The 13,006-nt window shown below is 43.4% G+C and overlaps 1 protein-coding gene across 1 annotated transcript in view; it reads left to right on the top strand.

Annotated features, from left to right (window-relative positions):
* The window catches only part of LOC137543708 (collagen alpha-6(VI) chain-like), a 191,112-nt gene that overhangs the window by 113,267 nt on the left and 64,839 nt on the right, over positions 1-13,006 (top strand). Inside the window, 4 exon segments of the mRNA XM_068264830.1 lie at positions 4,013-4,075; positions 5,883-5,945; positions 8,678-8,740; positions 12,157-12,207. Coding sequence (XP_068120931.1) covers positions 4,013-4,075; positions 5,883-5,945; positions 8,678-8,740; positions 12,157-12,207 — 240 coding nt within the window.

The following is a 13,006-nucleotide window of genomic DNA, read 5'->3' on the forward strand; positions in this document are numbered from 1 at the left end:
GATCCACCTCCAACACCGATCGCCTGGAGAAGATGGTCAAGGACTACATGTCAGATGGCGTAGCTGTGTCGAACCATCCATCTGCACCCTTCAACTATTGGGTATCGAAGCTAGACACCTGGCACGAACTGGCAATGTACGCAATAGAGGTGCTGGCTTGCCCGGCAGCCAGCGTTATGTCGGAACGCTGTTTCAGTGCTGCCGGAGGCATCGTCACAGATCGGCGTATCCGCCTCTCTACAGACAATGCAGACCGTCTGACTCAAATTAAAATGAATCAATCCTGGATTGGAAATGACTACGCAACACTCCAGGACCCCAACCAAGTAACATGACCAATGAACATCTGGGATGGTGTTGCGTTTCCGGGCCCTGTTTATTGAACCTCTCATCTGTATTACATTTATGACTGCATGGCGGCAAAAAGCATTGCTGCTATATCCGCACGCTTTTTGTCCACATGCAAGGCCTGGGTTGTTGTGTCTCACAAAGCGTGGCCTTCTCCTCCTGCGCCTGCTCCTGTTCCATCACGTCTGCTGCTGCTGGGTTAGCGTTGCCGCGTGGTCCCTGTTTATTGAACCACTTATCTTTATTACATTTATGACTGCATGGCGGTACAAAGCATGCTATCCGCACGCTTCTTGCCCTCATGCAAGGCCTGGGTTGTTGTGTCTCACAAAGCGTGGCCTTCTCCTCCTGCGCCTCCTCCTGTTCCATCACGTCTGCTGCTGCTGGGTTAGCGTTGCCGCGTGGTCCCTGTTTATTGAACCACTTATCTTTATTACATTTATGACTGCATGGCCGTACAAAGCCTGCTATCCGCACGCTTCTTGCCCTCATGCAAGGCCTGGGTTGTTGTGTCTCACAAAGCGTGGCCTTCTCCTCCTGCGCCTGCTCCTGTTCCATCACGTCTGCTGCTGCTGGGTTAGCGTTGCCGCGTGGTCCCTGTTTATTGAACCACTTATCTTTATTACATTTATGACTGCATGGCGGTACAAAGCCTGCTATCCGCACGCTTCTTGCCCTCATGCAAGGCCGGGGTTGTTGTGTCTCACAAAGCGTGGCCTTCTTCTCCTCCTGCGCCACCCTCCTCCTGTTCCATCACGTGTGCTGCTGCTGGGTTAGCGTTACCGGTCCCTTTTCCTGGAACCTCTTATATGTATTACATTTATGACTGCATGCCGACAAAAAACATGTTACCTGTGCAAAGAAAACAGACATTTCCCGCATTTAAAAGACAGTTTTCCCTTTGAAACTTTAAAATCGATTTTCTCAAAAACTATAAGCTCTTTTTGCTAATTTTTTTTTCCTCTTGTACCCACTCCCAAGGTGCACATACCCTGCAAATTTGGGGTATGTAGCATGTAAGGAGGCTTTACAAACCACAAAAGTTCGGGTCCCCATTGACTTCCATTATGTTCGGAGTTCGGGTCGAACACCCGAACATCGCGGCCATGTTCGGCCTGTTCGGCCCGAACCCGAACATCTAGATGTTCGCCCAACACTAGGACAGGGCATGTAATAGCAGCAATTTGTTATTTCCCATGCTGCAGAAATTATTCTGTTCAACGTTCCTGGTTTATTGCAGTGGAGTTACTTGGCTGCTAATTCATTGCTTGTGGTGATGTGACGTGAATTTATCAGCATCTTGTACTAGTGACATAGTCGCTGCCACCAACAGATGCTACAAACTATTGTTCAAAAAAGGATTTCAGCTACACATCTAAAAAGAAAATATTTTGATAAAATTGAAACTATGACAACTATGACATATCTCTACTCATGTAGCCTAATACTAAGGCTTTAAATTCATCTGGGGAAATTATTCCACACAGAATTTTTACTATGATCTTGTAAAATTAATATCTTATAAAAACAAAATATTGTATGAAGAAATTAATATGCTACAAAATTTTAGTTGTGTAATGCTTAAAGAGAAGCCTCTTAGGTACCATACTTACTTGGGGCTTTCTTAACCTGATCCACGCATGCGCGATGAAGCGCGACTTGGCCAAGCTTTCAGGCCATCCAGCGGGGGACACGGGCCACCTGGGGAGATGGCGAGGGACTAACGGCCCGAAGGGGGCTTAAGGAAGCCCCATGTAAGTATGGAACCTGAGAAGCTTCTCGTCTCAGGTACTCTTTAAAGTCTATTTCTAGGCACAGTTAGTTACACCAGTCAGCAAAGTAGTCTGTCACCCTTAGGGGTTGACGGCCCATCATCCCTTGTAGTGGGTGCTGGTGAAGACCTGTTCGCACTTAGATTCCACACCCTAAGGGTGCCCACACCGATTACTGGTGCTAAGATCAACATGACCTTGACAGTTGGAAGGAATGCAAATCAGATATGATTCTCTTATATAATAGTTCTCAGTATTAGTGCTAGTTAGGATAAATAAGAAAATACAATTTATTAATTTTATTAAGAATCATTAGACATCAAATCCCTAGTTCATATACGGTTTTAATATGCATTTGATAGATCATTATTTTACATTTATAAGCAAATATCAACTGTGCTAATGTCAATCTCCGAAACAATCATGTTTGAAGCAGGCCACTTTTATACATATACAGGTTCTAAACTAAGTCAATCAGTTCATCCTAAAAGTTGTCGAGATGCATCACGCTCAGTGCATTATCACTAACCCTAATAAACCACAACCTTATATGATCCTCTGGACCTTAATCACCGGAGGGGTGGCCTGGCTACCCCATCCCTTCCTAGGTATTCCCTCTTCTACCAAATGTAGTGGTCAGGTGTCTTTAGCTCAGTCAGCACTAGCCAACTCAACTGTGATAGTTTCTTCCCAACCATGCAATAAAGCTTTATCAAAATAAATGTGAAAAAATGGCAGGGAACTTACACACATGGACAACAAATCTGGCAATACAAGTTGGCAGTATCAGCATGCCCATGTTACTCCGGCAACAACGTGGGGCGCATGTATGCAGATTGCAGATGTAGCCCAGAGCCAGCAGCAGACATGGACAGGTAAAGTATACTGCACTGGGCAACTTTTACGTTGGGGGGACAGTGCAGAGGGTTTAATTGTGTTCATCGCTCGCCCTGATATCGATTGCCCCGATATCGCTTGCCGTTACTGCCTCCACCTGATCGACAACGATGGCCCAAAACCTTGCAGCATGTCCATTTGATTGGGCATGCTCTTGGTAGCACTGATTTTCATCTGATTCGATAATTATCATCGAATCGGATGGTTGACTGTCCGCCAAGTCGATAGATGTATGGCCACCTTAAGCTTCCCACTGAAGAAGAAAGTGCTGTGTTTAACCTCATTGAATGCTGTTCTGCTACTATTGTTTTCTGGTAGTAAGTTTAAGGCTGTAAATAATATTTTAGAGCAAAGAAGAAATGCAGAGTTTCATTCTACTTTAAAGAAATTTAATCAATAAACACAATTGAATAGAAGACGAAGGAACGCTTTATCAGCTCACAATTTATGTTTGAAATTTGACATCCAACTAACTAAATTCCACTAAAAATTAGATTTAGCTGAATGAACACAGCCAGGCTTGACTGCAGCCAGCCATGCTAAATCCAAACCTCACTATGTTTTGTATAAATACATGTCATCTCAGCACTGACAGCTTGGCCCTGTTTGCCTTAGAACCAGCACCAAGTAATGAATTGAATGTTAGCAAATGCCTCAGGTTATTCTTCACTATGCCCTTTGTCCTAATGTACAGTACTCAAGTATCACTTCCCTTTAAATTTAGCATGAACCACCCCTGGCACCCCGGAAAAAAAAATACTCATCCAACAAAGATGCACATGAGCAGTCTCACGCATGCAGCCAAACTGAGATATAAAAAACACTCTTGCTGTGTTTGAAAGATGAGGTGTGTGACGTGGTGGTTGTGTGATTGTATTTGCGTGCTGCAGCCACAATGTTTTTTGTATTATTGTATACATAAATAGAGAAGACATCTATGGAAATAAATGAAGATACAATTGTTACTTGAACTATTCTTTTTACTACTTCTATAGGGCGATGTGGGAAAGATTGGCTCTAAAGGTGAAAAAGGAAGTAAAGGATCAAATGGCCTTCCGGTAAGACATATCAGTACGATAAAGTATTTTATTCACAACTATTTCTTGTGACTTTTAATCATTTGTAGCCCTATTCCTCATCATAAAAGCAAATAAAAATGACTTATTGAGTCTCCCTCCAATTTTATAATTTGCTAGGAATTCTCCAATCACTATGAAAATATACAGTACAGTCATAAGAAAAGAAAGTAGACCCACTTTCAGCTCTAAGATTTTGCATATCAGGATATCATAAAAAAAATCATCTGGTCCCTAGCAGATCATGAATTTCTCTATATGCCACGGTTCTCGAGAGTCAAATGTAAGGCAATCTGTGCAACAGCTACATCTTAAATTATTCTGGGTCATAGAACAGGACAATGATCTTAAAATTTTCCCTGGGGGGTACTCACCTCGGTAGGGGGAAGCCTCGGGGTCCCAATGAGGCTTCCCCCTCCCCAGACAATCCAGTGCTGGCTCCCCTGAAGTCTCCTGCAATCCAGGCTCGACAAGCCTGACAAGCTACATTTATTTACCTTCCCTGGCTCCAGCGGGGGCGCTGGTTTCGGCTCTAAGCACGGAGACTGCTCCTGTGCAGTAGAGCGGCCCGACAACGATCGCTGTCTCAGAGCGGAGAGCCGATACTGCGCCTCCGCTGGAGCCGGGAAGGTAAATACTTACATCCCCACCATTCCGGGAGCTTTTTCGTCGCCGCCGTGGCTTCCCCACCCGAGGTGAGTACCCCCAGGGGAACTTTTTCACGTTACAGGTTTTCTTTAAGCACACCTTTAAATCTACACCAGAATGGCTCAATAAAGAATACATTCAAAGTGTTGCAATGGCCCAGGCAAAGTCCACACCTGAACCTTTAGAGAACTGTGCATAAAAATGCCCACAGACTTCAGTGACCTGGAATAATGCTGTAAAGGGGAGTGGGCCAAGATTCCTGGCCCACTAAGTTTGAGACTGATAGTCATTCTTGGCCAACAATGTGGGAGACTGATAAAGTCATGCAGGAAATGATTACTTCAAGTTATTGCTACTAAAGGTTTTTCTATAATGTATTGGATCACGGGATATACATAGTTTTTCACACATGGCATTTCCATTTTGGTTTCATGTTTTTTAAATAAATAATAACACAGCAGAATATTTTGTGTGTTGTTTTACACTTTAAGTTAGTTTGTTTTAAATAATGTGAGAACAGCCTAGATTGAAATAATTTCAGAACATGCTAAGGACCAGATGATTTTGTATTATGGTAAAAATCAAGAGTAGTGCACAATCCCACCAGTAAAGCCTGGTACAAACTTTCAATTATGATTGGCCAATCACTGACCAATTTTACCACCTCCATGTAGTAAAGGGTTTACCTTCACAATCTGCTCATAGTATACAGTATAATATTTGTTGACCCTCATACTACATGAAGTTGGCAAAATTGGCCAATTATAATCAAATCGAAAGTGTGCACCAGGAGTGCTGCTCATTTAGAAAGAGTCATATCAAATCATTTCAGAAGAGAAAGTGGATGCGCACATCCAAAGCTGCAAAATTGCAAATACCTTTATTGTAGCAGTTAAAATTCACATGCAACCAACCATTAATGACAAACAGAGATCAGTGCAGAGGGGAAATGTACTCATATCTAGACTTATCCTCCATGCATACGGCATTAAGCTGATGGCAATTCACATTAATGTAAAATCATCTACAACTCTACACTGATGTAAGAAAACATTAAAAAACTAAAATCTACACGCTGAAGAAAATCAGTCTGAGTGTAAGAAGCATAACAATTAAAGAATAATAATTGTGTTTTATTTAGGGTGCTTTCGGTGTTCAAGGCAGCATAGGCGGTCCTGCGAAGCCTGGACCCACAGGAAAAAAGGTGATCACTAATTTACTCATATTTTTTTTTCTGTTACTGTAAGAACAGTTACTGTATGTGCACATGATTAGGTACTTAATTACAAATGTTATATTATTACCGTATTTTTCGGACTATAAGACGCTCTGGACTATATGATGCACCTAGGTTTAGAGGAAAAAAACCAAGGGGAAAAATATATAGTAAACCTGTTGCGTCCATGGTGAGCTTCTCCCTTCCATAATTATGTCCTCCTTGAGCATTCCTTGTACCTCTGGTGTCCCCCTGTGTCTTCTGTCCTCCTGCGTCCCCTGTGTACAGTGTCCTCCCCATGTCCCAATGTGTCCAGTATCCCCCTGTCTTCCGATGTCTTGTGTCCCCCTTCCTATGCCCCCTATCTGCTTCTAATGTAAGGAAGTAGGCTTTCAGGAGCAAACTACCAATCATATGGGGTGGGGGGGGGGGGCGGCGCTACCCCAGACTGCCAATCACAGCCACTCACTATTCCCTTCTCACTTCTTAACAGGAGCCAATGATCTCAAAGGCGGGACCACGGCTCCATCATTGGGGCCATTCACTGCACGCCCTCAGTAACAATTCCAGTGGCAAAACATAAAAATAGCCCAGTAGGTCCAGTAGGAAATTACAATCAGTAATCATTTGTGAAATGGTTAATAAACTCTGTTACACTCCCAAGTATGGAATGTCTCTCGCCAACCATGAGTTCCTTTAAGATACTGCATAATAGTCTGAAAATTAAGTCAATTGATGCCTGTGCCAGGAGGAAACTTTGCAGATTCAGAGCATATTGTTATCTTTTTAGTTTCCAGTTTAAGGTTATAAATAAATGGCAGCTAAGGGTAAGTGTGGAAGTCAAGTCAAGACCAAAAACCTTTCTGAGAGGACTGCTCGCATGCTGGGTAGAAAAAGCCTTTGTAAACCCTCATATGCCCGCAAAACATCTACAGAAAGGAATGGCTTGCACAGGAGTGGTGTCGCCACATTCGGTTGTGCACAAAAATGATCTACGGTACACGGAAGACATAATAACATGCAAAATAAAACTATGGGGATAGTGCAAAAGCCTTCCAGTAAGCTGCAGTACCATGCATATGTATTATTATGTATTATTAACATGTACCATAGCTCACTGCTGGGAAAAAAACAGTCTTTAGTACAAGCTGGTATGCTATGACTAAGCATTGTTTGTTGTGTTCTGCAACTGGCTGAGTTAAGAGCGTACTCGCTCAGCTGTGGGTTAGTTAAGAAATGTTGCAATGGGCTAATTTGTTCTGCTCCATTGAAAGCATAACGAATAAGGTGTGGCTCCTCCCCCTTAAAGAGTCTTGCTGCCACCAGCAGACGAACGCTGTTAAAACAGCGCAGGAGATTTGGGCGCAGCCGGCGCCACCATAGGCTGTAATAGGAATTACGGCTATAGCTGCGCTCGGTGAGTAATTTGGATGCCGTCAAAGATGGAGCACAAATTACTACAGAAACACTGTAATTCAGCAGCCAGCAATAGCTGGTAGCTGAATTACATCATTCCCCACCATCCATGGCAAACTGGAGGGGGAATAGTATCTAGTGCTGCCGGGACTTGTGCAGGAGCAGGGATAGCCGTATTATTGGCTTTACCCTGCGCCCAAATCTCCCAGCGGCAATTTTATAGTCATGCCCAGAAGAAGAGTGTGGCTCCAAAATGGAGCAGTGACATATTTTTCCCCCTCAGAGCTCCTTTCACACCACTGGTGGGCACAGGAGCTCTTTGTACAATGTCTGATGGGGTGTCAATAAGAACAAGGATTCATAGTGTGATCTGATTGCTGCAAATTTGGATTGATCAGTTAAGCACCCCCATTATATCTAATGTGTAGAGGGGTCTCCTAACACATTATACACATTGGTGTAATGTGTAAAAGTTAAGAGATAATAAAAACACAAGGGAGGGGCCATATGCAATTCACTTTTTCTTCTGAGTTTTCTTCTAGGTGATATTTTTACACCTTGTCATAAAATGCCCTTTAAAGAGACACTGAAGCGAGAATAATTCTCACTTCAGTGCTTATACTAAAACGCCACTATCCTGCGGCTAAACGGGGGTCCCTTCACCTCCAAACCCCCCCCCCCCGCAAAATCAACGACCAAAGTGGTCGTAGATTTTGCTGCTCCTAGAGGCAGGGCTAACAGCTGCAGCCCTGCCTCTGGTCACGTCTATCAGCGGCGCATCGCTGCCTCTCCCCCGCCCCTCTCAGCGAAGGAATACTGAGAGGGGCGGGGGAGAGGCGGAGATACGCACTGACAGACGCGGGTGGGGCAGGACTGCGGCCGTTAGCGCTGCCTCAATCCAGAAGAGATCCCCGGCTGCACGGAGGGGATTTCGGGGGGTAAGGGACCCCCGTTTAGCCGCGCGATAGCTGCGTTTTAGCAGGGGCACACATGCCCCTGCTAACTATGAGCTCTGAAGCGAGATTTAATCTCGCTTCAGAGTCTCTTTAAACCACGAACAAGCAAGAAAATGCTCAAAATAATTTTCAGTCTTTTTTTTGACCAATTTTTGGGTGCTTTGTCAATTTTAAAATGCTTAAAAAGAGAATATGAAAATGATCTACTAGGAGATAACTACTTCTGCTTAGCTAACAGCATAATACCATCTTCTCTTTTCATAGATTTAGCCATGTCGTACGTAAATTGGCTTTTTATGTAATACACTAGTATTGTAAAACTGTGTTTCTATTTATTTTCTTTGGCAGGGTGAACCTGGAGATCCTGGTGAAAATGGAGAACCTGGACCAAGAGGACAAAGAGGGCTTGATGTTAGTTTATTAATATTTTATTTAAAAAAAAAAAAAAAAGAGGGGGGGAAGAGAAGAGTTGGTGATAATTAATAATTCTAGCTGAACTAGAATTTTCACTGGAACTAACCAGTCTAATGTAAAGGCACATACACATGTCTGATTTTTCCAAATGACCGGTCGTTCGGCTTATAAGGCTGATTTTGGAACCACCCTTATCAGCCGAACAACTGTTTGTACACGCACTCGATTTGACGTCAAAACGACCGGTCCGAACCGGTCGTTTGGAAAAATCAAACGTGTGTATGCACCTTAAATGGATGGCCAGCAAGCAATCTCATCAGTTCTTTAGATACTGTGGGGGACATTTATCAAGAGTGTCTGAGACTAAATATTGGTAGGTTTTTAGAAAACCGTGCAGAACTGTTTCAGACAGACTTCTTAACCACTTGCCGACCGCACGCTTATACCGTGCGTCGGCAAAGTGGCAGCTGCAGGACCAGCGACGCAGTATTGCGTCGCCAGCTGCAGCCTAATTAATCAGGAAGCAGCCGCTCGTACGAGCGGCTGCTTCCTGTCAATTCACGGCGGGGGGCTCCGTGAATAGCCTGCGGGCCGCCGATGGCGGCTCGCAGGCTAAATGTAAACACAAGCGGAAATAATCCGCTTTGTTTACATTTGTACGGCGCTGCTGCGCAGCAGCGCCGTAAGGCAGATCGGCGATCCCCGGCCAATCAGCGGCCGGGGATCGCCGCCATGTGACAGGGGACGTCCTGTCACTGGCTGCACAGGACGGATAGCGTCCTGTGCAGCCCAGATCTCCCGGGGGTGGCAGGTAGGAGAGGGAGGGGGAGGATTTTGCCGCGGAGGGGGGCTTTGAGGTGCCCCCCCCCACGCAAAATGCCAGCCAGGAGGAGCGATCAGACCCCCCCTGCACATCATCCCCCTAGTGGGGAAAAAAGGGGGGCGATCTGATCGCTCTGAGTGCCCTTTGATCTGTGCTGGGGGCTGCAGAGCCCACCCAGCACAGATCACCTAAAACAGCGCTGGTCCTTAAGGGGGGGTAAAGGGTGGGTCCTCAAGTGGTTAAATAATTTAAAATAGGAGGAGTAAGGAAGGTTTCTCAGACAAGGTTTCTCAGTGCAACGTGTGTGGGAAATTGCTGTTGTTGAGGTACTAACCAATACATCTGCTGTATTGATACTGGCAGGCTCTGAGTGAGGAATTCAGCAGGGGGGAGGAGCACTCACAAACCATGTCTAGCCGGCACTGCAGCACAATCTGTAGAAGTGCTATTAAGCACTTCCTAATCTATGGCAGTTTAAGAAATGGATTTGCACTTTTCTTAACTGTAGTTCTTGAAATCCATGCTAAGCTGCCACTATTAAGTAGGATTAAAGAAGTTTCTTATTATCATGCAGAACTGTTCCCCCTGTTGGTTAGAACTGTTTAAGTAGAAAAAAACTGTCGGTAATGCTTTGATAAATCTAGCCCTGTGAGTGCTGAAACACTCTCTTCCATGTTCTATCCTCCCTTTTGGGGGTACTACAGTTGCTGATGCGATTCTAAACAACTGAGCATTTTTAATGCAAGAATGGGTTTACCCACGCCATAACTACTCACATTATACCAGTAGTTTTTACTCAATGGGTGACACTTGGGTCCTGCACAAAGTTAATACAATAAGCACTGTATCTGGGGGCTACACTACATCATTCAGCATGGCTACATTCACATCTAATTTTCTATATTGATTAGATTAACATACACTGGAAAGCCTAACTAAAACCTATTGTGCTGCCTATATTTCTGCTTAGTGCCTAGTAGAGATGACTGGACCTAATCTAATTAATAATGATCCTTCTGATTTTACCATTGATATGACACTACAATGAAAGTTAGTCTGATAGCTTTACTATTAGCAATTGTGGGGGATGTTTCCCAAACTACAGCAACTTACAACCTGGCTCTTTTTTTCTTTTACTTTGTTGTTATCCTACCTAATAATAGGCAAGTGTCTCTGTGTCCCATGTCCCTTTGTGTGTGTTTTTTTGTTGTGCGCATGTGCAGGGAGGGATGCAGAGACACTGCCAAGAGCTGGGGGAATGATGCGCAGCAGTGGAGGACGGGGCCAGAAGGGGGCGGCGTGCGCTGGCCAAGGGGAGAGGGAGAGCAGTGCTGGGGGGGGGCGGCCACAGCCTAGCACCCGTTTTTGAACGGGCCTTAGGCCTAGTAACATATTATATAGATTATTTTACTTATCCATTGAAATAAACATTAAACACAATGTACATGTGTCTAGTAATTGTCAAGAACCCACTCCACGGCACGCCTGCAGAAACGGTTTCCGACTGGTGGTTGACCAGATCACGAGGGGAATCAGCCTTAATCAAGCTAACACAAGGCTGTCACCCCTCAAAACACTTCTCAATGCCACCACTAGCTGCTGCTAGAAACTTTAACCAGTCCCACTCTGCTGTCGAGTGGTCTGCACTTAGTCCAGCGTTTTCGTATTTGGGTCAGCTTTGCACTTTAGGCCAGAATACGAGAACGCCACACACACAATCACACAGTAGCAAGGCACCATCAGGCACTGAACTTGTAACGCGAATTACACTGCAGTCTCTCCAAGACTATGAGCTGTTAGTACATCAGAAGTCAAACGTATTAAATAAATATTTAATATTCCAGAAAAAAAGTGGAACAGTGCAGAAAATAATATATCCAAAAGATTTACAAAAACAAGGTAAAAATTACAAAGACACACAACAAGACAGTTTGCTCAAAAATCAAAACGGGAATAAAACGTTACCAGCATGAAGGTCTGAACGTTGTTTGCGGGAGACCGCAGCAGATGTTTGGACCAGGGCAGTTCTAATGTCTAATGTCTTTGCTATCTCCAGGGAACTACAACTCTAAGTCTTCCTAGCTGATGTTTTATAGAAAGATTTGTGGCCCGGAGCCACTCAAATGTCCACATCCAGTAATAATCAAATTTCCTCAGGTGTGACAGCACACCCTTGCTTGCTATGATATGCAAATTCCAAAGGTTCCTGTTTTAGCTTTCAACTGTCCCGACTCAGTCAGTCTGATTGTATATTGGCTGTTTACATATACACAGAGTTCAAACACATCAGACCACAAATGGCTGCTTCTTAGCAGGCTTTAGTGTCCAGAGAAAGCAGAATGCAAATGTACATTACACTGCCATACAGACAATCACATTAGCAGCTTCCTTCAGCCAGGTGACAATTATACCCCCAAAGCCAGCTGCCAGACTGTCCTCTTAACATACATACACATCTGAAATAGTACACAGCAGATAGAAAAATGAAAAATATGGCTTCTGTATTTTTATATGCAATATCACAACTGGTGGCTATATTATGACAGTAATGTCATTTTTAATTTATGTATTTATTTTTTTGTTTTGAAAGGGAGAAGATGGCAAGTCTGGATATGGTGCTAATGGAATAAAAGGAAAAAAGGTGAATACTGTTCTATGCACCAACAAACATTTAAACAAACCAAGTCTGGAGCTAAAAGTATAGTTGTAACAACCAGAATGCTGTCCCCTATGGAGACAGGTAGAGGATGCTGTCTCCTATGGAGACAGGTAGAGGGTGCCACTGCTTCATAGGATTATCATGAAGTGTACATTTCTAAAGCCTTGTTTACTAATGCCAGGATACATTAGGGCATATAGTAATTGAGTTATAAATAATTACCATTTTATAATTAATTTTGAAAAGAAAAGAAAATCAGCTATTAAAAGCTTTACTTGGATGTCCCACTGGGCTGTAAGGCCCACCAAAAGTTGTCTTTAAGGAAACAAGCAGGACATTTTTTTAGTGATGTAGTCCGATCCAGATTGATATGTGTATGTTGACTGAGATATATTATATGCATACAAGATGCTTTGAGAAATATTGTAATATATTTTAAGCTATGAACAATTAATAATATATGTTAAAGTGCAATTTTTATTAACTCTTTTCATGACTGCGCACACACTTACCTGTTTTCCTGTGGGACAGTATTGTGTTTGTCACAATTAAGACTGGAATATATAGTCAGTAGTACTATATAAACTAGAATTCAGTCTGTGTCAAGCAAGTTTTACTAATAATAGCTCCAAAAAAAAGTGTAATACTATAAATGCTTGGTGGGTTGTCCTGGAGCTTCCAGGATACCAGAAAAAAACAAAGGGAAAAAAACCAGGAGCTTATAGTGCAAACTGTCAAAAACACCTATTATTATTATTGATTTATATAGCGCCAGCATCTT

Source organism: Hyperolius riggenbachi, unplaced genomic scaffold, assembly GCF_040937935.1.
Source record: "Hyperolius riggenbachi isolate aHypRig1 unplaced genomic scaffold, aHypRig1.pri scaffold_173, whole genome shotgun sequence".
Taxonomy (NCBI): domain Eukaryota; kingdom Metazoa; phylum Chordata; class Amphibia; order Anura; family Hyperoliidae; genus Hyperolius; species Hyperolius riggenbachi.